At 42.1% G+C, this 22778-nt stretch overlaps 1 protein-coding gene across 1 annotated transcript in view; it reads right to left on the reverse strand.

Annotated features, from left to right (window-relative positions):
• Positions 1-1171: 1171 nt before the first annotated feature.
• SPMIP2 (sperm microtubule inner protein 2) overlaps positions 1172-22778 on the reverse strand; it is a 139660-nt gene continuing 118053 nt past the window's right edge. The window contains exon 5 of the mRNA XM_059924322.1: positions 1172-1439. Coding sequence (XP_059780305.1) covers positions 1172-1439 — 268 coding nt within the window. The remainder of the gene's footprint in view (positions 1440-22778) is intronic.

Consider the following 22778-nt stretch of genomic DNA (forward strand, 5'->3'; position numbering starts at 1 on the left):
CAGGATGACTACAGAGTGGATTCGCTGTGGTATTGTGCAGAAGGACCTCAGGAAATAGTTGTTCATTTGAATACATGCTTACACACTCTTTACTTGATTCTCATGATAACTCTACAAAATATTCAGGACAGATACTAACATCCCCATTTTACTAATGAAAAAACCCACATCGGGAAATTATGCAACTTGTTCAAGATTCCATAGATAGTAATGGGGAAGAAAACCTTGAATTTGAACTGGTATATTCTTACTCTGTTAGGCAGTATGTGGGGTATTTTTTTTAATAAATTTATTTACTTATTTATTTATATTTTTGGCTGTGTTGGGTCTTCATTGTGGTGTGTGGGCTTTCTCTAGTTGCGGCGAGCGGGGGCTGCTCTTTGTTGAGGTGCGTGGGCTTCTCATTGCAGTGGCTTCTCTTATTGCAGAGCACGGGCTCTAGGTGCGTGGGCTTCAGTAGTTGTGGCTCGCAGGCTCTAGAGGACAGGCTCAGTAGTTGTGGTGCACAGGCTCAGTAGTTGTGGCTCGTGGGCTCTAGAGCGCAGGCTCCGTAGTTGTGGCACGCAGGCTCAGTAGTTGTGGCTCATGGGCTCTAGAGTGCAGGCTCAGTAGTTGTGGCGCACAGGCTCAGTAGTTGTGGCTCGTGGGCTCTAGAATGCAGGCTCAGTAGCTGTGGCACGCAGGCTTCAGTAGTTGTGGCACGCAGGCTCAGTAGTTGTGGCTCACGGGCTCTAAAGCACGGGCTCTAAAGCGCAGGCTCAATAGTTGTGGCTCATGGGCTTAGTTGCTCCGCAGCATGTGGGATCTTCCCAGACCAGGGCTCGAACCCCTGTCCCCTGCATTGGCGGGCAGATTCTTAACCACTGCGCCACCAGGGAAGCCCAGTCTGTGGAGTTTTAGGAAGGGTTATAGATTTACCTCCATCTCACAGACTGAGAGTTTTCTCAGGTTTTGGAAACTGAGCAGATGTCTGTGCTCTCCAGGTTAAACCATGTGATAAATACGTGGTTCTGAGGACTGATCCCCACACCTCCTGTTTTCTGCAGCTATAAAATGGGAATAATACCCACCCAGTCACTATATGGACATCACTGTGGAAATCCAATATGAATTACAAAACGTTCTGATAGGTTGAAAGGAGCTATTAAACAGATTATTCATAGTATTGCTATTAAATAGCATTCTCTAATTCACACGTTAAAACAGGTTGACTTTTTCTATGATGATTCCGAAAAGCAAATGATTGTACCTCCTGCTCTTTTGGTAGCTTTGGCAGCTTAGGTGGTCTGGAAACTCTTGGCAATGCTGCCTGGCTCTGCCAAAGGAGGATGGCCCGTTTGGAGTTTCTTTGATTGGTGTCCTCATAATCACCCATATGCCAGGCAATAAAACCACGACTGAAGCTTCCTTCTGCATCCATAATAGAAGGATTTGGTTGCCTGAAATAGGAACAAATTGGTTGGTTCTCAAATTGGAAAATTGTTAGAAATAAGGCCACCAGTTTTCAGATAGTTGAGATTTGTCTGCGTCTGTTGTGATTGTGATGATTTCTAGCCATGGAGCTTGGGAAAACTAAGGCCCTGAGCCCTCAGCCAGTGTCCTGAGAAGCTTCCGGACTCTGCCCCTCCACTTCCCTGGACATCCAGCTGCTGGAGATGCAGGGAACTACCTGCCCAGGTGGACACTTATCCAAGAAGCTTGTTGATGATGTCACCCTGGTACCACGACTGCTCCTGGAATCCTTCAGAGCCGAGTAGGCAAGATGCTGGGAATTTGAGCACAGGCCGAGGCCTTGAGTTCTCCTGCAGGACACACCTGTCAGGTTTGAGACTTCGGGGGATTCAGGGAAAAGCCAGCTTGGCAATGACAGACTCTGACTTTGGACAATGCATGGGAGGAAAGATCCAGGCTTCACTCTCTTTCCCCAGTAAAATCACGGTCTCCGTTCCAACGCCCCTTAATTAGAGTATTATCTGAGGACTGCTTCCCCATTGTAAAGGGCCAGGTCTGGGGGAAAGGACAAGAAGGACCGTAGGATAAGGGTGTGCCATCTCTTCTGGACGCTGCTGTCACCCGAGAGAGCTCGTGGGGCTCCTTACCTTCTTACCTACATGTTAGAAGCAGACCTTCATTCTGTTTTATGGCCAAGTAATATTCCATTTTGTTTATCTATTCACCAGTGGATGGATATTTGGGTTGTTTCCACCTTTTTTTCTACCTAGGACTAGAGTTGTGGTGTTGTATGGTAATTCTATGCTTAGCTTTTTGAGAAACCACTAAACTGTTTTCCATAACGGCTTCACCACTTTACACTAACACCAGCAACGGATGAGGGTTCTAATTTCTCCACATCCTCATCAACACTTGTTATTGCCTGTCTTTTTTTTTTTTTTAAGGAATTCCTTTATTTTTATTTTATTTATTTATTTACTTTTGGCTGTGTTGGGTCTTCGTTTCTGGGCGAGGGCTTTCTCCAGTTGCGGCAAGTGGGGGCCACTCTTCATCGCGGTGCGCGGGCCTCTCACTATTGCGGCCTCTCTTGTTGCGGAGCACAGGCTCCAGACATGCAGGCTCAGTAGTTGTGGCTCACGGGCCTAGTTGCTCCACGGCATGTGGGATCTTCCCAGACCAGGGCTCGAACCCGTGTCCCCTGCATTGGCAGGCAGATTCTCAACCACTGCGTCACCAGGGAAGCCCTTGCCTGTCTTTTTTATTTTACCATCCAAGTGTGAAGTAGTATTTCAGGTGGTTTTTATTTGCATTTCTCTAATAACTAATTATGTTAAACATCTTTTCATAGGTTTATTGACCACTTGTACATCTTCTTTGGAAAGCTGTCTATTCATATCTTGTGCCCATATTTAATTGGGCTTTTTGTCTTTTATTGTTAGTGTTCTTTATGTATTCTGCAAACAAGTTCCTTATAAAATATATGATTTGAAAATATTTTCTCCCATTTAGTCAGCTGTCTCTTCACTTTTTTTTTTTTTAATTTATTTATTTATTTTTATTTTATTATTTTTGGCTGTGTTGGGTCTTCGTTTCTGTGTGAGGGCTCTCTCTAGTTGCGGCAAGCGGGGGCCACCCTTCATCGCGGTGCGCGGGCCTCTCACTGTCACGGCCTCTCTTGTTGCGGAGCACAGGCTCCAGACGCGCAGGCTCAGTAGTTGTGGCTCACGGGCCTAGTTGCTCCACGGCATGTGGGATCTTCCCAGACCAGGGCTCGAACCCGTGTCCCCTGCATTGGCAGGCAGATTCTCAACCACTGCGCCACCAGGGAAGCCCTCTTCACTTTCTTTTTTTTTTTTTTTTTTTAAATTTATTTATTTATTTTTGGCTGTGTTGGGTCTTCGTTTCTGTGCAAGGGCTTTCTCCAGTTGCGGTGAGCGGGGGCCGCTCTTCATCGCGGTGCGCGGGCCTCTCACTATCGCGGCCTCTCTTGCTGCGGAGCACAGGCTCCAGACGCGCAGGCTCAGTAATTGTGGCTCACGGGCCCAGTTGCTCCGCGGCATGTGGGATCTTCCCAGACCAGGGCTCGAACCCGTGTCCCCTGCTTTGGCAGGCAGATTCTCAACCGCTGCGCCACCAGGGAAGCCCCCTCTTCACTTTCTTGATGGTATCCTTTGAAACATAAAAATGCTTTAATTTCAATTAAGTCTCATTTGTCTATTTTTTTCTTTTGACATTTGTTCTTTTGGTGTCATATCTAACAAACCATGGCCTATTCCAAAGTCATGAAGACTTACTCCTGTGTTTTTTTCTAACAGTTTTATAGTTTTAGCTCCTACACTTAGGTCTATGATCATATTGAGTTAGTTTTTATATATGGCGTGAAGAAGGGGTCCAACTTCAATCTTTTGCATGTGGATATCCCAACACCAATTTTTGAAAAAACTATTTTTCCATATTGAATTGTCTCGGCACCCTTGTTAAAATCAGATTACCATAAATGTAAGGGTTTATTTCTGGACTTTCAGTTGATCTATATGTCTGTCTTTATACCTGTACCACACTGTCTTGATTACCCTAGCTTTGTAGTAAGTTTTGAAATTGGAAAGTGTGAGTCCTCCAACTTTATTCTTTTTCAAGATTGTTTTGGCTATTCTCAGTCCCTTGCATTTCCATATAGATTGTAGAATCAGCTTGTCAATTGTACCAAGACAGCTGATATCTTGATAGGGAGGGATTGCATGAATCTGTAGATGTATTTAGAAGATATTGCCATCTTAGCAGTATTAAGTCTTCCAATCCATGAACACAGTGTCTCTCCATTTATTTGGGTCTTCTTTTCTTTCTTTCAATGATGTTTTGTAGTTTTCAGTTTATAAGTCTTACACTTCTTTTATTAAATTTATTCCTAAGTATTTTATTCTTTTTGATGCTATTATGAGTGCAATTGTTTCTTAATTTCAGATTATTCATTGCTAGTATAGAGAAATACAATTGAGTTTGGTATATTTATCTTTTAGCTTGCAGTTTTACTGAACTCACTTGTTAGTTCTAATAGATTTTATGTAGATTCCTTAGAATTGTCCATATACAAGATCATGTCATCTATGCAGTTTTACTTCTTTTTTTCTAATCTGGATGTCTTTTATTCCTTTTCCTTACCTGAGTGCCCTGGCTAGAATCTCTACTATAATATTGAATAGACACAGTGTGAGCAGATGTCTTTGTCTTGTTCCTCATCATGAAGCAAAAATCAACTAGTTTTTCACTATTAAAAACAATGTCAGCTGTGGGGGTTTTTTGTAGATGCCATTTATCCGGCTAAAACTATTTTCTTCTATTCTTAATTTGTTGAGTGTTTTTATCATGAAATAGCGTTGGATTTTTAGTCAAATGCCTTTCTGCATCTATTGAGATGTTCATGTAGTTTTTATCCTTCATTCTATAAATACAGTGCATTACATTGATTGATTTTCATATGTTGAGCCAACCTTGCATTCCTGAGATAAATTCCACTTAGTCGTAGTGTATAATCCTTTTTATACGTTGCTGGATATAATTTGCTAGTATTTTGTTGAGGATTTTTGCATCTGAATTTATAACAGATACTGGTCTGTAGTCTGGATCATTCATTTGCTAATCTCTACCTTTTGATTGGAGTGGCTAGTCCATTTACATTTAATGTAATTATTGATAAGATAGGATTTATATCTGTTATTCTGTTATTTGCTTTCTATATGTCTAATGGTTTTTTTGTTCCTGTTTCTCCATTACTGTCTTCTTTTGAGGTGAATAGATATTTTCTAGTATACTTTTTTAATTCCCTTGTTATGCCTTTTATTGTATGTTTCTGAGGGGTTTTTTAATGGTTGGCATGGGGATTACATATTTCTAAATTATAAGCCCATCAGCACAGTTTTATAATTATATAATTTTATGCAGTTGTTTTTTAAATCATATAGGAAAAAAAGACTTAAAAACCAAAATACATTAATGCTGACTTTTAAATTTACCTATGCAGTTACCTTTACCACTGGCTTGTTAATTATTTTGTGTATTTGAGTTACTGTTTATTGTCCTTTCATTTCAACCTGAAGGACTCCCTTTAGCATTTAGTGTAGGGCAGGTCTGCTAGGGACAAAAATCTCTCAGTTTTTATCTGTAATGTCTTAATTTCTCCTTCATTTTTGAAGGATAGTTTTGCTGGATATAGAATTTTTTGGCTAACTTGTTTTTCTTTCGGCACATTGAATATATCATTCCACTGCTTTCTGGCTTTCATTATTTCTGCTGAGAATTTAGCTGTTAATCTTGAAGATCCCTTGTACACAATTACTCATTTTTCTTCTGCTACTTTCAGGATTCTTTGTCTTTGCCATTTGACAGTTTGACTATGATGTGTCTAAGTGTGGGTCTCTGAGTTTATCTTACTTGGAGTTTGTTGAGCTTCTTGAATGTGTCAGTTATTGTTTTTCATCAAACTTGGGATGTTTCTGGCCATTATTTCTTCAAATATTCCTTCTGCCCCTTCCTCTCTTCCTCTTTTCCTTCTGGGATTCCCATTATGCTATGTTGGTACACAGTCTCAGAGCTCTGTTCCTTGTGCATTTTTTAAAAATTCTTTTTTCTTTCCATTTCTCGGAATGTATAATCTCAGTTGATCTATATTTAAGTACACTGATTCCTTTCTGATAGCTCAAACCTGCTATTAAGCTCCCATTGTGAATTTTTTATTTCAGTTATTGTACTTTTCAACTCCAGAATTTCTATTTTTTTATATGTATGATTTCTATCTCTTTATTGATATTCTGTTTGTCAAGACCTTGTTCTGATATTTCCTTTAATTTTTTAGACATGGTTTCTGTGAGGGGAAGGTCCAACCAAGTTCAGTCCATCCCTTCCCTTCTGTTCCCAAGAAACTCTCTGTACTCAGTACAGGACATGCTGGCAAGCTCACAAGTCGCACTGCATGAAAAGAGCTCAGAGCGCAGTCAGTCTGTACCTGTTCCCTTTATCTTGAGCATGTGTAAACTTTCTCAGAACTGCTTAGCTATGCATGCGTAAATGGCCCACAGGTACGTCCCCAACTTTGTGTATTTCAGACTCTAAGGGGTAAGAGTTGGGGTCCTTCTACTATGGCACAAAGTGAGGTGAATGCAGCCACGCTGCCCACTGCAGCTGCCAAATGGACCCACGAGCCATGGGGGTCTGCCACACTGCAAGGAGATGGATCTTGTGTACTCTCTCCTCTTGAGGTAGGTAAACAACGTACCATTTGAGCCTGGATGCCTGCTGTCTGCTCTCAGTGACCTCGAGTCATGCACTGGTCTCTTCCCTGGCTGGCACTTACCTGCCTGTTAACTTTGGCCACACTCATGTTCTATTCTATCCTCTGGCACAGCCTAACCACCTACGGAAGCAGTTTCCCTTAGTATTTTGAGCATATTTGAAATAGCTGACTTAAAGTCTCTGTCAGCTAAATATATCTGTGCTTCCTTGGAGACAGTTTCTACTGACCGCTTTCTTTCCCTGTGTATCAGCCATACTTTCCTGCTCCTTTGTTTGTCTCATAATTTTTCTGTTGATAAATTGACATTTGAAATAATACACTGTGCCAATTCTGGAAATGAGATTTTCTCCCTTTCCCCAGGGCTTGTTGTTCCTGCTTGTTTTGTTTTGTTTTTTTTCTTTTTGTTGTTGTTTTTTGTTGCTTTTAGTTTGTTTGTTTGTTTTTGGTGGTGGTGGTGATGTTGCTGTTGTTTACTTTCCTGGACTAATTGTTTAGTCTGTCATGTGTGCCCCCTGAATTTTCTGCTTGGTTAGCTTAGTGGTCAGCTAATGATTGGACAGAAATTTCCTTAAATGCCTCAAATCCATGTGTTTTCTGGTCTTTGTTTGTGTCTAGGCTTACCTTCAATGCCCCAGCAGACAGTTTACAACTCTGCCTTAGCCTTTGTTTCCTGCTTTCATGGAGCTTCAAGGTCAGCCAAAGGTCAGAGATTAGGACCTTCTAGGGCCTTGCCTGGGCATGTGCACAGCACTGCACGTGTGCACAGCCTTCTAGATTTCTAGGCATCTGTTAGGGCTTTTTGAAATCCTCTAGAGACATGTCATTTCCCAGTGTTTTCCTTAAAGATTTTTGGTCAGCTTCTTGTTTGCCCCTATTTGTATTGCCCTCCTCCCCCCAGGCAACTGTGATATTAAATGATTATTGTTTTTGACGGGTGCTTGTGAGATAGAGATGTTCACACAGAGTCAGGTCAAATAATGACAAGCCCTGAGAATGGAGCTTTTCCAGGGATTTTCAAGACAGGTCGAATAATGAAACAAAACAAAAAGATAATCTGCTGAATGGGAGAAAATATCTGCATATGATATGACCAATAAGGGATTAAAATCCATCATATATAAACAGCTCATACAACTCAACATCAAAAAACAAACAACCTGATTAAAAAATGGGCAGAAGACCTGAATAGACATTTTTCTAAAGAGGAAATGCAGATGGTCAAAGGATATATGAAAAGATGGTCAACATCCCTAATCATCAGGGAAATGCAAATCAAAACCACAATGAAATATCACCTCACACCTGTCAGAATGGCCATGATTAAAAAGAACACACTAATAAAGATGTTAAAAAAAAAAAAGAACACAAATAACAAATGTTGGCAAGGATGTGGAGCAAAGGGAACACTGGTGCACTGTTGGTGGGAATGTAAATTGGTGCAGCCACTATGGAGAACAGTATGGAGGTTCCTTAAAAAACTAAAAATGGAGCTACCATATGACACAGCAATTCCACTCCTGGGCATATATCTGGAGAAAACTATGATTCAAAAAGATACAGGTACCCCAATGTTCATAGCAGCATTGTTTACAATAGTCAAGGTATGGAAGCAACCTAAGTGTCCATTGATAGATGAATGGATTAAGATGTGGTGTATATATACAATGGAATATTACTCAGCCATACAAAAGAATGAAATTTTGCCATTTGTGACAACATGGATGGACTTGGAGGGCATTATGCTCAGTGAAATAAGTCAGACAAAGACAAATACTATCTGATATCACTTATATGTGGAACCTAAAAAAATACAAGAAAGTAGTGAATCTAACAAAAAAGGAGGAGACTCACAGATATAGAGAACAAACTAGTGGTTACCAGTGGGGAGAAAGGGAAGAGGCAATACAGGGGTGGGGGGGAGTGGGAGGTACAAACTATTAGGTGTAAGGTGGGCTCAAGGGTGTATGTACGACACGGAGAATATGGCCAATATTTTGTAATAACTGTAAATGGAAATTAACTTTTTAAATTGTATAAAACATTTTAAAATTAAAGTTAAAAAAAATAAAGAGCTTGAGTTGGGATTTGAACCCAGTCAGTTACACACACACAGACACAAAATCAAATATAACATTTCTCTGAGTAGGAAGCTTTTCAAGGCGCTTCAAACTCGTGTTTCCCCTTCAGTGACTGGTCGGCTGCTAGTTTTCACAGCTACCATGGTTGTGAGGCTATTGGTTTTTTCAAGGCTACCTTGAAGCTGGAAAGAGAGGATGGGAATAGAGCAATTTCAATTTCAATTTAAAATGTCACAAAGATCGTGTTTCTTTCTAAGATTTAGCCATTTTTCTTCAATACGTGCTCCATGGATTATTGAAAGCATTTGTTCATTCATTTCCAATGTTTTGAAAAAGGTGATTTTGACAATTTTTGCCACCGTTCTTATTTCTTTTATGGAGGAAATATATTTTTGGAGGTCCTTACTGCACCATTCCTGAAGTGGTTTCCAAACCGAATTATTTTAAAATGAAACAAAGGCTCACTATTTAAGGAAAACTCGTCTGTGCCTTCCGTTTCCACTGCATCTGCCCCGCTCCAAATGCTGCTGGGTGTTGCTGTTTCTTCATCGTGGTGGTTCTGACCCCAGCCGACAGCAGAATAATCTTTTATTCTTTTGGCTCCTTTATCACTGGTATTCCCCAGGATTCCATCCTTGATTCTCATCTCCCAATATACAACCACCCATCTCCAAATCAGGAAATAGCCTTTATATCTGATGATCCAACCAACATCAATATACTGATGTGTACATTTTCTACTTTCAGCTCTAAAAATCTAAGTACAAATTCCCAGCTTCTCACTGAACATAGTACCAGGAATCTCATTACTAATAATGATAACTGTTTCTAGCATTCATTGAGATACATGAGGTTCCAGACACTATGCTAGTTGCTTGATATGTATTACCTCTCTCTAATCTTTATTATAGTCCAACGTGATAGCGTCGTTTCCTGCTTTTTTACCTCTGAAGTTAGACTGACTAAGTAATTTATCCAAGATCAAACAGTTAAAAAGCAGTAGAGCTGGGATTTGCACTCAGAGTTGTCTGATTCTAAACGTATATAATTACCTCATCTGTAAAATGGGGATCATATTATAATACCTACTCTTTATAAGGACTAAATGAGTCAATACCTAGAAAGCACTTAGTATCTGGCCCATAGTAACAATTCAATAAAATGTTGGCCATTTGTATTTTTATTATAGGATGCTGCCTCTCAACTCATCTTCCCATCTCCCTGTTTTCTCTCTTCCCCCAAATAGACCCTCTTCTTCCTGCATTCCCTTTTTCGTTCAATGCCATAGCCATTTCCCCAGCCACCCCGAGAGAGGCACATCAGAATTGCCTTGGACTTTCACATCTCCTCCATCCACCCACATTTGGTTGGTTGCCAAGCCTCGTGGAACCTTTCTCTAAACTACCTCACCATCCCCGTCTCTCACTCGGGCTCCCATCGGTGTGATTATTCCAATTTTACTTAACTTGCCTTTCTTCTTCGGGCTCTCCTTTCTCTGCTCTGCCCGCTCAGCGAACAGTTTTCAACAGCTATTACGTGCCATGTATTCTTTCTATCACAGAGATTTAATTATATCGCTTCCTTACTTAAAAATTTAAAACAACGCTTCGTCGCCTACAGAGCTAAGCACAAAACCTTCGTCAGGAATTCGAAACACGGCGCCATCCGGCCCCTGTACTGCACCCCAGTCTCACCTGTCACACCCCAAACCAGCGCCCTGTGCTCCAGCCATGCGACGGTCTTCCCTCTGCACACCAGAAAGGCTCACTCCTCCGGGCCTTTTTTTTTTTTTTTTATGGTATGATTGCTTTTATGTAAAGAATAAAAGATCCATGCATATAATAGGTTGGTATACTCATATTTTTTCACAAGTAGGATACATACAAAACTTAAAGGAAAGAAATTGATGGGGGTGGGGTGAAGAGAGATTCAGCTGTTCATTTTACTCCTTTGTGTATTGTCTGAATTTTCCTACCAAACACATCTATTAGTTCCATTTATATTTTTTTAACAGCTTTATTGGAGTGTAATTGTTTTACAATGGTGTGTTAGTTTCTGCTGTATAACAAAGTGAATCAGCTATATGTATACATACATCCCCATATCCCCTCCCACTTGCGTCTCCCTCCCACCCTCCCTGTCCCACCCCTCTAGGTGGTCACAAAGCACCGAGCTGATCTCCCTGTGCTATGCGGCTGCTTACCACTAGCTATCTATTTTACATTTGGTAGTGTATATATGTCCATGCCACTCTCTGACTTCGTACCAGCTTACCCTTCCCCCTCCCCATGTCCTCAGGTCCATTCTCTACATCTGCATCTCTATTCCTGTCCTGCTCCTAGGTTCTTCAGAACCTTTTTTTTTTTGTTTTTTGATTCCATATATATGTGTTAGCATGCGGTATTTGTTTCTTTCTTTCCTACTTACTTCACTCTGTATGACAGACTCTTCCTTATGGATGGGATTCCTTCCCTGGCTCCACCTCCAGGTTCATCTTTTGATTTCCCACCCAGCCTTAAAAATGCAGCTCAGGCAACGCCTCCTACAGAACATTCCTGATTGGCTATCTGACCTTCAACACTGTTCACACATTGTTCACTCCTACTTTACTTGGCGTCTTCTGAAAGGGAAGGAATCCTGTCGTACTTTTTTGGGTCTTCAGTGTCTAGCAGAGTTCCTGACATAGAACACGTTTCCAGTCGAGTTTGCTTGCTTCTCTCAAGGTACCCAAAGATGGTCTGTTGTTACCTCAAGGCAGAGAGCCTGTGACTGCATGGGATGGAGGGTTTGCAGAGAGGTGGGACTGAGTTCAAGGTCACACTCTCTTTTGCTAGTTGAATTTTTTTAACTGTGAGCATGTAATTTTTTTTTTTTTATAATAAAAGATGTCTAAATGTTCCTTAAAAACTGTTGGTTGTTTGGAAAATGATCAAAAATTTCCTAGCAGGCTGGACAACACAGAAATAGGGTCAGAAGATAAAATAGACTCCAGCACCGAGTTAGGAAATGACTGGCTGGGACTTGCTTATAAAACTGTCTAAAACCGATGGGACAAACTTGAACGTTGATGTTGACGCTTGTGCCAGAAAACACACTCTGGGTGTCTGAAGAGCAGCCCTTCGAGGGCAGTGCTCTGCTTGGTCTTCTGCTTCCCGCCTTTTTGTGTGAGCTGGGCCCGCAGCAGACTCCACGGCCAGCCACCTGGATTCATGACCCGACCATTCAATGAACTCTCAGTCTGTTGGCGAAATAACCGGCTTGAATTAATATGTTTACTTAAATTGATCAGAGCAGCTGATTCTTCTGAAGATTGACCTCCCGACAACAGTCTTGTCCAGGAGCAAAGCTTTTTCTACTGTTTGGACATCTGGGTTCCCTCTGGTTGAGTGAAAACTGTTCTAATAAGTGGTAAAATTACTGTCTTTTGGATTCCAAAGTTAAGGAAACAAATCACTAACTGTTTAAGCCCTAGTGAGTCAGTCTGGTTGCCTTACACATACCTGGCGACAGTTATTCACTAGAATAGATTTAGTGAGATTTATCTAGTGAGATTAACTCACTAGAGTTTCAATAGAGAAAGATGTGGAAACTTCCCCGCTGGGCTCAGCATTTTCCTTGCAGCACCGTAAAGTGATGCAACCCTGTGCATTTCTAGCCTGTGAAGAGGCCTGAGGCTGTATCTGTATAGCGGCTTAAAAGCACCACTACTTATTTCCCCAGCAAGCCAGTTCCCCTAAATGTTTGCTTTCTTGCAGGGTCATTGATTTCTGCTGTTTCCATTTCCGGAAGTACTCAAAAGCCATTGAGGGCACAATGGAAACTTTTGAGAAACACATTCCGAAACCATTTGGCAGGATCCCTGCTTTCTTGGAGAACAGGCCTTTTATAGAACATGTGCAGGAAAATAAGACCCCAGTTTTTTAAAGATCTCTGCATTTACAGTATAGTCTACGCCTAAAGTCAGAATCTGCCAAGAATACAGTTAGGGCTTTAATGATGTTTAAAACTGTGTTTTTCTCTTCTGAACTGGCCTTCTGAACTGGCCTGTTTTGGCATGGGACCAAAACATCAGTGCATGAATACACAATTGTTTATTTACCTCTGTACCTGTCAACAGCTACTAAGAAGTTATTGGATTGCAATAAACTTCCAACGTTAATCATTCATGATGAAATGCAGAAGAACATTTTTATGCCTGTTTGAATCTTTTACTCTTGTTTAGTAGTTCTCTCCTTACCCAAATAACAAAAATGCCTACGATCAGTTTTACATCATTAACAATTCGAAAACAAACTTATTAAATGGGTCTGCATATCTACGGGCACAAACTATTTTGCAAAGTAGATAGAATTATTTATATTTATAAACAAAACTGTGTGATTCACATTAGCATGAAACATACCACCTCAAGGATGAAAATGAAATTGCTTCCCAAAGAAATGTTGGGGAAAACACAAGAGACGCATCCCCAAATTGCCAGTGTAACTATTTCAGACATAAGAACATTGCTTGAATGCTATTTTTAAAAGACAGAAAGAGATAACTAAATGTAAGAATATTTATTTTTCCTTTAAGTAGAAAAAAACCCACTCTCTTCAAGAAGGAGAGCATCTAAGGCTTGTGCAGTTCTGTAAAATTACACACACCATATGCTTCAGACCTCGAATTGTGATTATTTTGATTTGATTTATTGCTTTTATTCCATAGGAAACACAACCACTTTATTTGAAAGACTTGTTAAATATTCTACCACTCGGCTGGAGTAAAGAATTTATTGGAACAAGAGAGGTCTTGCATGACCCTCAGTGGACAAACACTTCTTCATTGCTTTGCCAGATTGTCTTCCCCGAGCTCCAGAATGTGGAGCTCACGGCTGGTTGCCCTTACGGATGCCAGCTGGGCTTCCAGTCACCCGGGTCATGCCATCGAAATCAAACACATTGTCTTCCTGTGCCTAACAACACACTCCTCAAGGTTCTTGTCACCAAGAGTTGGTCCACAACGTGGACATACACAGAGGAGTTTACTGATTTTCGTTCAGTATTTTCAATGATTTATATGAAGTGACTATCACTTGTGCTCACTCAGAGGCAGCTGTCCAAAAGCTTCCAGCAATGCAGCATGTTAGACTGTCTGGGGTCACCTGTGAGGAATGCTGAATGGAATTCCTGATGTTGCTGGAGATATGGGCGATTTTTTGTAGGACATCCAAGAAGTCCTGCCAGTTTCAGCAGCACGGGGCATCTCTCCATGCTGGTGCTTCCTGGGTGACACATGTGACATCTCCAAGTCGTCATTTAACATTTTCTGCCGTCATCTTATTTCCTATACAGGGTTGGTTGGATTTAGAGGCTTGATCTAAGTGAGGCTGGGTTTTGGGGGCAAGACCACCACGTTAGTTTGCTAGGGTTGCCATCACACAGTGCTGCAGACAGGCGGCTGAAGAGCAGAAATGTACCGTCCACCATTACAGAGGCTGGAAGTCCGAGTTCTAGGGGTCGGCAGGGCTGGTTTCTCCAGCGGCCGCTCTCCTTGGTGTGTAGACGGCCATCTTCTCCCTGTGTCTTCACATGGTCTTTTCTCTGTATGTGTCTGTGTTCAAACCTCCTCTTCTTATACAGACACCAGTCAGATTGGATTAGGGCCAACCTAATGACCTCATTTTAATTTAATCATCTCTTTGAAGACACTTTCTCCAAATGCAGTCACATTCTGAGGTACTGGGGGGTTAGGACTTCAACACAGGAATTTTGGGAGTGAACAAGTCAGTCCATAATAACTTTCCAGGTAGTTGTGTGCCCTTCCATCAAGATGTCTACAATATCGGATCGTTTGTCTTTCTGTGGGTTTGGCAGCCGCTCATGATCAATGTCTAGATTCATTCATTTGAGTTTGCAAAGTGGTGATATCCTAATTCTGTTGTTACTTCTTTATGTATTAGCTAGATTCCTTTTTTTTTTCTTTTTTTTAAGTTGATTCATCTTCTCTTTGGTTTGCAGTGACACAGTTTGTATTAGAAAGGTGGAATTAATATTTGATTCTTTTCATTTATTTACTCATTTTCAAAATAATAGGTTGGTTCATTGGAATCCTCCAATGTGATCAGTTTGTTGACGCTTTTTAACTGACACTGTGAACTCATGGATGTTCACGTCTGTGTATATGAAGGTGTAATGTATATTAATCCACTGCAGTTATTACCTTTCCCTCAAGTTGTCCTATATTTGGCCAGTGGGAGTCTCTGCAAGCTTGGCTTCCAAGTCCCTCAGACAGGACTGCAGTAGTCTTGGAGAGCTTCCTTATCTGGTATGCATGATGTGCCAGGCTCCTGTTTTCCATTTCCTCTCCAGATCCAAGAAGCTCCAGTTCCTTTTAGTGGAAAAGGTGTTTGAAGAGCAGAACCTGAGCACTAGGGGAGCTCACAGCTACTGAGTTGATTTCTACATCCAGGCCTTTATAGTGAGTAGAACTATGAACCAGATGTATGTAAACATCCATCATCATATATATATGTACATGCATATATAATTCCAATCAAATTCAGGGTTTGTTTTATCTTAACATCTGTCTTTCCTCTTTCCCACTCCAAGAATCCTGGTCTCAACCACAGCAGGAATGATTAAATAAGAACCCCACGTTGCTGCCCATTTGCTTTCAGACACGACACATGCACAACAAAGTCAGACTCACACAGCTAACATGCCCACCAAGCTTTTTGCAGCTCTTTTTGTCCTTAGATTTGTATTCAAATTACTGTGCTTTAAAATCCCTGGGAATATTTCCTCTCTGTGGGTTAAACCATCAACTGGGTACATATTTAGGGTTTTTTTCATTTTATATTTAAATAAATTTATTTTATAAATAAGAACTAAGATATAAGGAACATGTCTTATATGTCTTACATAAGGTAAGACACGCACATGGTTTCAAAGCCAAACCAAGTGTGGCGCCAGCAGTGCTTTCCTGTTTTTCTCGTCGCCCTATGTGTCTAAGCCAGAGAAAGGGTTGGGTTTGTGTGGTGGCGGATTTGGAGGAGGAGGTGATGCCTGAATCGTGTCTTACTGAACAGCTGCAAAGAGTGACTCTGATTCTGGGAGAATCTGTCTCGAAGGCCTTAGGGAAGAAAACATTTGTTCTGCCACCCACCATGTAATTCTTCTTTGAATTTTAATGAGTTAGCCTTTAGGCTGCTAGACAGAAAACACCCGCTGTGTTCTGTTTAAACTCTGCCATCTTTCTACTTTGCTGTAGAGGCTAGAAATGAGAAGTTTTTGTCAAATATATGGTTATGTGCTCCAAAGTAGCTCGTCTGTATCTGTGAAGTTCCATCTCATGATAACATCTTGGAATCTAAATATAGCAGTATTATCTAAAATAGATAAGCAACAAGGACGTATTGTACAGCACAGGGAAATTCAGCCATTATCTTGTAATAACTTTAAATGGAGTATAATCAATAAAATTTTGAATTACTTTGCTATACACCTGAAACTAATGTAATACTGTATATCAACTATACTTCAATGAAACAATAAAGCATAGTGTAAAAAAAGAAAGATAAGTATATTTTTTAAAATAAAACAAATACAGGAGTTTTAATGGAAACAAAATTAATTAATATAACTGTTCTAGAAGCCAACTGCCACCCATCCTTCAAGCTCAGGGGACCTTATAGAGCCTTCCTGATGTCTCCTCAAAGTTTAGATTCCCCGACATCTGTTTCCATGACACCCGCTAAAATACTCCTATTGTAATAGGCATCGCATTTAGTTGTTAACACTTTAAGTATCTAAAACACCAAGCATGGTGCCAGGCACAAACAGGTCATCCACAAATATTGGTTTATTTAATATTTCTATCACTGTATCCAAATATACTGTAGTATAATTATTCATTTAGGTGTCTCTTTCCCCCAACTATTCGATAAACTTTTTGAGGGCAGGAACTGTGTCTTCCTTCCTCGGTGCCACACTTGTCCATAGTTTGGATGGAATAAAGAACAGAAGTGATACTATTGAACATAGAATTAGAATACTAGAGGATAAACCCAGTATCCTCTTGAGGATCATATTATAAGGATGAGGCCACCTTTGAAAGTGATGAATAGCATCCTCATAAACTCTCAACTGCTGCTGAATGCTACAGTCTGACCTCTGTACCCTCAGACCATAAAACATAATGTGAACGCTTCACTATATTCTATACATATTTTATCTATCTATTTTTCTCTTTTGGCTGCAGCGGGTATTAGTTGCAGCACGTGGGATCATCGTTGAGGCATGCGGGATCTGTCGTTGCAGCACACGGGCTTCTCTCTAGGTGTGGCATGCAGGTTTTCTCTTCTCTAGTTGTGGCGCACGGGCTCCAGAGCGTGTGGGCTCTGTAGTTTGCGGCATGTGGGCTCTCTCATTGAGGTGCGTGAGTTCAGTAGTCGTGGCGCACGGGCTTAGTTGCTGTGTGGCATGTGGGATCTTAGTTCCCCGACCAGGGATCGAACCCGCGTCCCCTGCATTGGAAGGCGGATTCTTTACCACTGGACCACCAGGGAAGTCCCATATTCTATCCATATTTTATTATTTCACTTTTAAAGCAGTTAATTGTTTAGTCTACCTGGAATTTATTTTATTGTATGTTATGAGAAATAGATGTAATTTTACTTTTTTCTAACAAGTTAGCCAGTTGCCCCAAATCCAATTTTTCTGATCCAGGCAAATAACTCTTCTACGGAATGACCGGATAACCTTGCTGATATGAACATGTGGTTTCCAGCCCCAAGAGGGTCTTCTGTACTCAGAACAGCGATCTTCTCACATATCCTTGTGCACGTCCTTCTAACCCCTCCAGCAGCTACCCTACACCTTCCTTACTTCCTCAAGACCTACTCACGTCTCACTCCCATAACTTTCATTTGTCCTCCTAGGACCCAGCCTTGTACAATACTTCATGGACCACTGAATGGTACACTTAAAAGTGATTAAAATAGTCATTTTAATGTTACATATATTTTACCATCATAGAGAAAAACCCACACAGAAAGACTTCCTGGAGAACACTGAGGCTGTCAGGCCTAAGCTCCTTCACTCACCACCACCAACGCAGACCACACACTTAGGTACAAGCACATCCCCAGCTGTGTAGACAAGGAAGTCCATCTCCTTCCTCCTGGCCTCTGGGAGTGAGGGAGTCTTCCTCCTCCTCCAGGGCCTCCCTCGGGCCCACGGCTGCATCAGCACTTACCTGAGGCCAGGGCCCCACAGCCCTCAGCCCTTCTCTGGATAATGTTTCTCACATCCTAAAAAAGCCTACCCTTGGCCCCTCATGCCACTAGTTACTATTCACATTTTCTTCATTTCTTAATCAAAAATTTTCAGAACTGAAACCGTGTACAAGCTCCTGTGTCCCCATCCTTTGAAGTAAAAGGCTTTTGCTTTAGTCTCCCAGGTCTCCCCTGAGTCTCTAAAGGCTGCTCCAGAGTTAATGATTAGGAATGTGAAGATGTAGAAACAAAGAATAGCTGTTGGGCCGGGGAACTAGCAAAAATTTAGACTGTAAATCCACCACATGGCAGAATCACCGAACTCCCAGTTCCTTGAAAGATACAGATAAAAGCCTGACACACAGTCCTCAGTTGTTTCTACAGGAAGCAGACCCACCAGATGAAAAGTGCTGACCGCAAGCACATAGACCCTAAGCCGTTTGAAACCAGAAGGTTGATGATACTTGAAACTTCACCTTGATGCCAACCAATCCGAGAACTGTGCATGAACTGACCACACACCCTGCAGGCCCCTCCCTTACACTGCCTTTAAAAACCCTCCCTGGGGGCTTCCCTGGTGGCGCAGTGGTTGAGAATCTGCCTGCCAATTCAGGGGACATGGGTTCGAGCCCTGGTCTGGGAAGATCCCACATGCCACGGAGCAACTGGGCCCGTGAGCCACAACTACTGAGCCTGCGCATCTGGAGCCTGTGCTCCACAACAAGAGAGGCCACGATGGTGAGAGGCCCGCAAACCGCGATGAAGAGTGGTCCCCACTTGCCACAATTAGAGAAAGCCCTCGCAGAGAAACGAAGACCCAACACAGTCATAAATAAATAAATAAATAAATAAATAAAAGAATGTGAATTTCTTTAAAAAAAAAAAAAAACCCTCCCTGAAAGCCACTGGGGAGTTGGGGTCTTTTGAGCATGAGCTGCCCATTCTCCTTGCTTGGTGCCCTGCAATAAATGCTGCACTTTCCTTCACCACAACCCAGTGTCAGTAGATTGGCTTTACTGCATGTGGGCGAGTGGACCCAAGTTTGGTTCTGTGACAAAACGATGGCTTGTACTTGTGACTCCACTCCCCCACCCACCCAATCACACCCCACCTGCCATATCTGAGCTTCTATCCCTCGTTTCCTTCTCCATCTCACAAATCGTTCTCATTGTCCTATTCTCACCTAGATCTCTGATGACTCCCGTCTACTCTCTTCGTGGATGTTTTTCGGGTCACATCTCCTTTCACTCAGCATGGTGCTCCTGGCTCTCCGCTGCTTCTGCCCGTCTTCTTTCACAGCCCTTCTCCTTCCTTCCAACAATCAGAGTCCCAACGCCCTACAATTCTGCTCTTATTTCTCTGGTCTTCTCCCTTCTCATCCACACCTGTATTTTTGAATACAACCCAACTATGATGACAAACTCCCAGCACACATTTCACATGTTTGTCTCTCTGCTTGTTACTGTCCCATGGGGACTTCAGATCTACCTGAGCTCATCACCACATCACTGTTAAAGGGACATCTTGCTCATGTGTGGTCTCAGTCGGTCCACTATCCATCCAGTTATGCATGCAAACTGGAGATTGGGAATTTCCACTGCTTCCATCCTTAGGTTCATCCCCCACACCCAGTACCTAAGTCCTGCCAAATTTACACTCCTTGATAATTCTGAAACCTGTTTCCCCTGTCCATCATGCCTCCCATTCCCCGAGATCACCACCGTTCTCCTCTAATAGACACCTGCCTGTCCCCCTGTCTCCACTGATTTCCCCGCTCATGCCCACCCTCTACCCAAAATGTAAACCCAACTTCATCACTTTGGGTACTGTGTAAAAGGGTGGGTGAGTAAACTGTAAGTCCCTTCTTGGGGCTCCCATACTCTGGAGGTCAGAACTCAAGAGTGAACTCTTCCTGGTTTGGCTCCTGACGACTACTCTGGTCTCACCTGTCCCTGGACCATCCACTACACTTTTGGGTCCAGCAGCACTGCAACATTTACTGCATCAATCACAGCTATTTATCACTTCTGGACTTTGGTACTGATGCCTGCTCTTATTAAAACACTCCTTCCCTCCTCATCCTTTGTTACCTAACCTCACCTTTTCAGACCCCTCTACAGAGAGCCTCCCTGCCTCTTCTCCTCACCCCTGTGCTTGGTTATATGCATAATACACGGCGTGGCTCTATCATTCCTCTGTCCATGTGTCAGAATTATCGATGTGTCTGTTTTCCCCACTACACTAGGGGCTGCTTGATGGAAAAGGACGGCACTCCAAAAGGATTTATTGATTTACTGACTCAATAAACGAGTGGCCCAATTAAAGGCTATAAACCAAAGTGGTCAGAAAAGGGTATTTCCTCTTCTTGGAATATCAATGGGACTATTTAATTTGGAATAAAATAAATTTCAAGAAAAATGCCAATGCTGAAGAAAAACTTTCCTTCTGACTATTAATAATTTCAAAACACACATGCTACAGGGACTCCTGGATTTTTTTTTTCATAGTCTTCAAAAATCCCATCTGAGCAGTGCACCTCTCTGCCCCATCTCTGTGCTCCATGAACGTTTGGGGAAATGCCCCAATCATGAAACTAATGGTAACACTGATGAGAAATGATGTGCCAGATGATAAATCCACCACCACTAAAAGCTAAAGTCTTTCCAAACTCAAATTGTTTGAAGTGGTTTGACCCTTACCAGGAAAACAGAAGGGAAAAAAGTTTTTAAATGATCATTTTTCTAAAGCAGAAAGCAAATAATATATCTCCAAAGAGTCCAGTGCCCTTAGACAGAATTTTATGGAAAAGGATAGAATTAGAAGTAATCTATTTTGAGGTGATAGTGTTAAAGAAGGAATAGAAAGCCTTAAGAAAGTGGCGAATCCTACGATCATTTTGAGACTTTCTTAAAATGGGGAAAGAAGCTACCCTCCTGTGTGTCAGATCCATGCTGGATGCCTTATACACTACACTCACACTTCATCCTCAAGACAGCCCCATGAGACAGGTGTTACTATTTCCCCTTTTACCGCGAACTGAGGTCCGAGAGCATCTATGTTTCACAAGATGGAGGAATTTTGCCCAACTCTGTCAGCTGCAGAAAACCTGGCATTATGAGCAGGCTTAAAAGAACAAATGAAAGAAATAGTGAAAAGCAGAGAGAATGGTAAATAGTGCACGTCAAATGGACTGTGTGATTATTGTTCTCTTGCTTCATCTGGTCATGTAGACAGATGGAAGCCACATGATGTCATTGATCTTTTGTAAACCACTTCCATAGATGTTGGTAATGAGGTAAGAGATACAGGGGCCTCGGGTTAACCTGCTGCAGCCAGTTTCATGCTGACCCTTTGAGATAAACTATCAACAGGAACGACACGCCCTGATTGGGTGAAAGACAAAGCAGCCCACCGCAGCCTCCTCATTCTTGTGGTCGAGAGGACTTCCCAGCCTGACACATGCGCAAAGGGGGTCCCAAGTCATCCTCTAGTAATCTGGGCTGCGTTGTGATATCATTATAATACCATTAGCATTGCGGTTTTGACCCCCTCCCCACATGGGTTTCGCTTGGACGCTCACGGGAAAGATTCAAAACGGTGCCTTGTGGAAGCCCAAATAAGGAATTGCAGATGATGTGATCATAGGGGAGGGAAAGGGGCCATCCTCATCTAAACCCCATATTAACAACCTAAGCTGCCCCTATAAGGTGCACCTCACTCTGCAAGTCTGCCCCTGTGCTCTCCCACACGTACTGTGCTTCTAATAAATGCTGGGCCTGCTTTGCAATCTTTGTGTCTTTGTTGAACTCTTTCTTCAGAGAAGACAAGGACCGAGTTTCACCAAAATCAGTAATATAAGCATGTTTGAAATGACCACGGTTGGGGCATGCTTATGGCTTTGAAAAATTGAATCTAAAATAGCGAAATAAAACATTCCAAACACCTGTAACACACCTTGTCCTTGTTTTTCTGCAGTCTTTTCAGCACATAAACTGCCTTTGCCTGGGCCTAACATCTGTATTGGATTGCAGGCCGTGCTTGGATTTCAAGACCATAACCTATTCCTTTAGGACCAGCAGCTGTTCTTTCGGAGACCCTGTCTCCTGAAACAGGCCCTAAGAGCTACCGTTCTGACATCTGAAATGCTGAGAAAGGGAAGATCATAGGCCAGTGAACTGCGAGTGCCTCTTTCTTACACACTTCAGGCTTCAGTAGTGTTCAGAAGTTCCATGGAGGGTACTTTGTCGCGAAGGGCCCCATTCTGACATGAACTGAATTTTCCCCACCTGGACATCAAGTGATCAACCAGGAAGTTTTCTTCTTAAAAATAACAGCACTGACTCTTTTTCCCCTGGCTTTCCTTTCAATAACAGCTGTATCGTATCCCTCTGCTATAAACGCTCCATCCTGGGATGAGGAGTATCTACTCAGTCAACAAGAAACATTGACGCACAGCCTGTGTTTCTCCATATGGCACCTCCTACAATGAAATGATCAGTCAGACATTAGGCTGTTTCTGTCCTGTCTCTCCTGATGGAATATGAGGAAGGCAGGAATTATCTGTCTTGTTCACTCCTGAATCCCCAGGCCTAGCACGGTGCCTGGTATGGAGTTGGCAGTTGGATATTTACTGAAAGAATAAATGGGCCTCCGCTATCTGTGTGGCACCACAACAGTGACCAGCACGGGAGCTCTGCACTGACCC

The sequence above is a fragment of the Balaenoptera ricei genome, chromosome 5 (assembly GCF_028023285.1).
Source record: "Balaenoptera ricei isolate mBalRic1 chromosome 5, mBalRic1.hap2, whole genome shotgun sequence".
NCBI classification, from domain to species: Eukaryota; Metazoa; Chordata; class Mammalia; order Artiodactyla; family Balaenopteridae; genus Balaenoptera; species Balaenoptera ricei.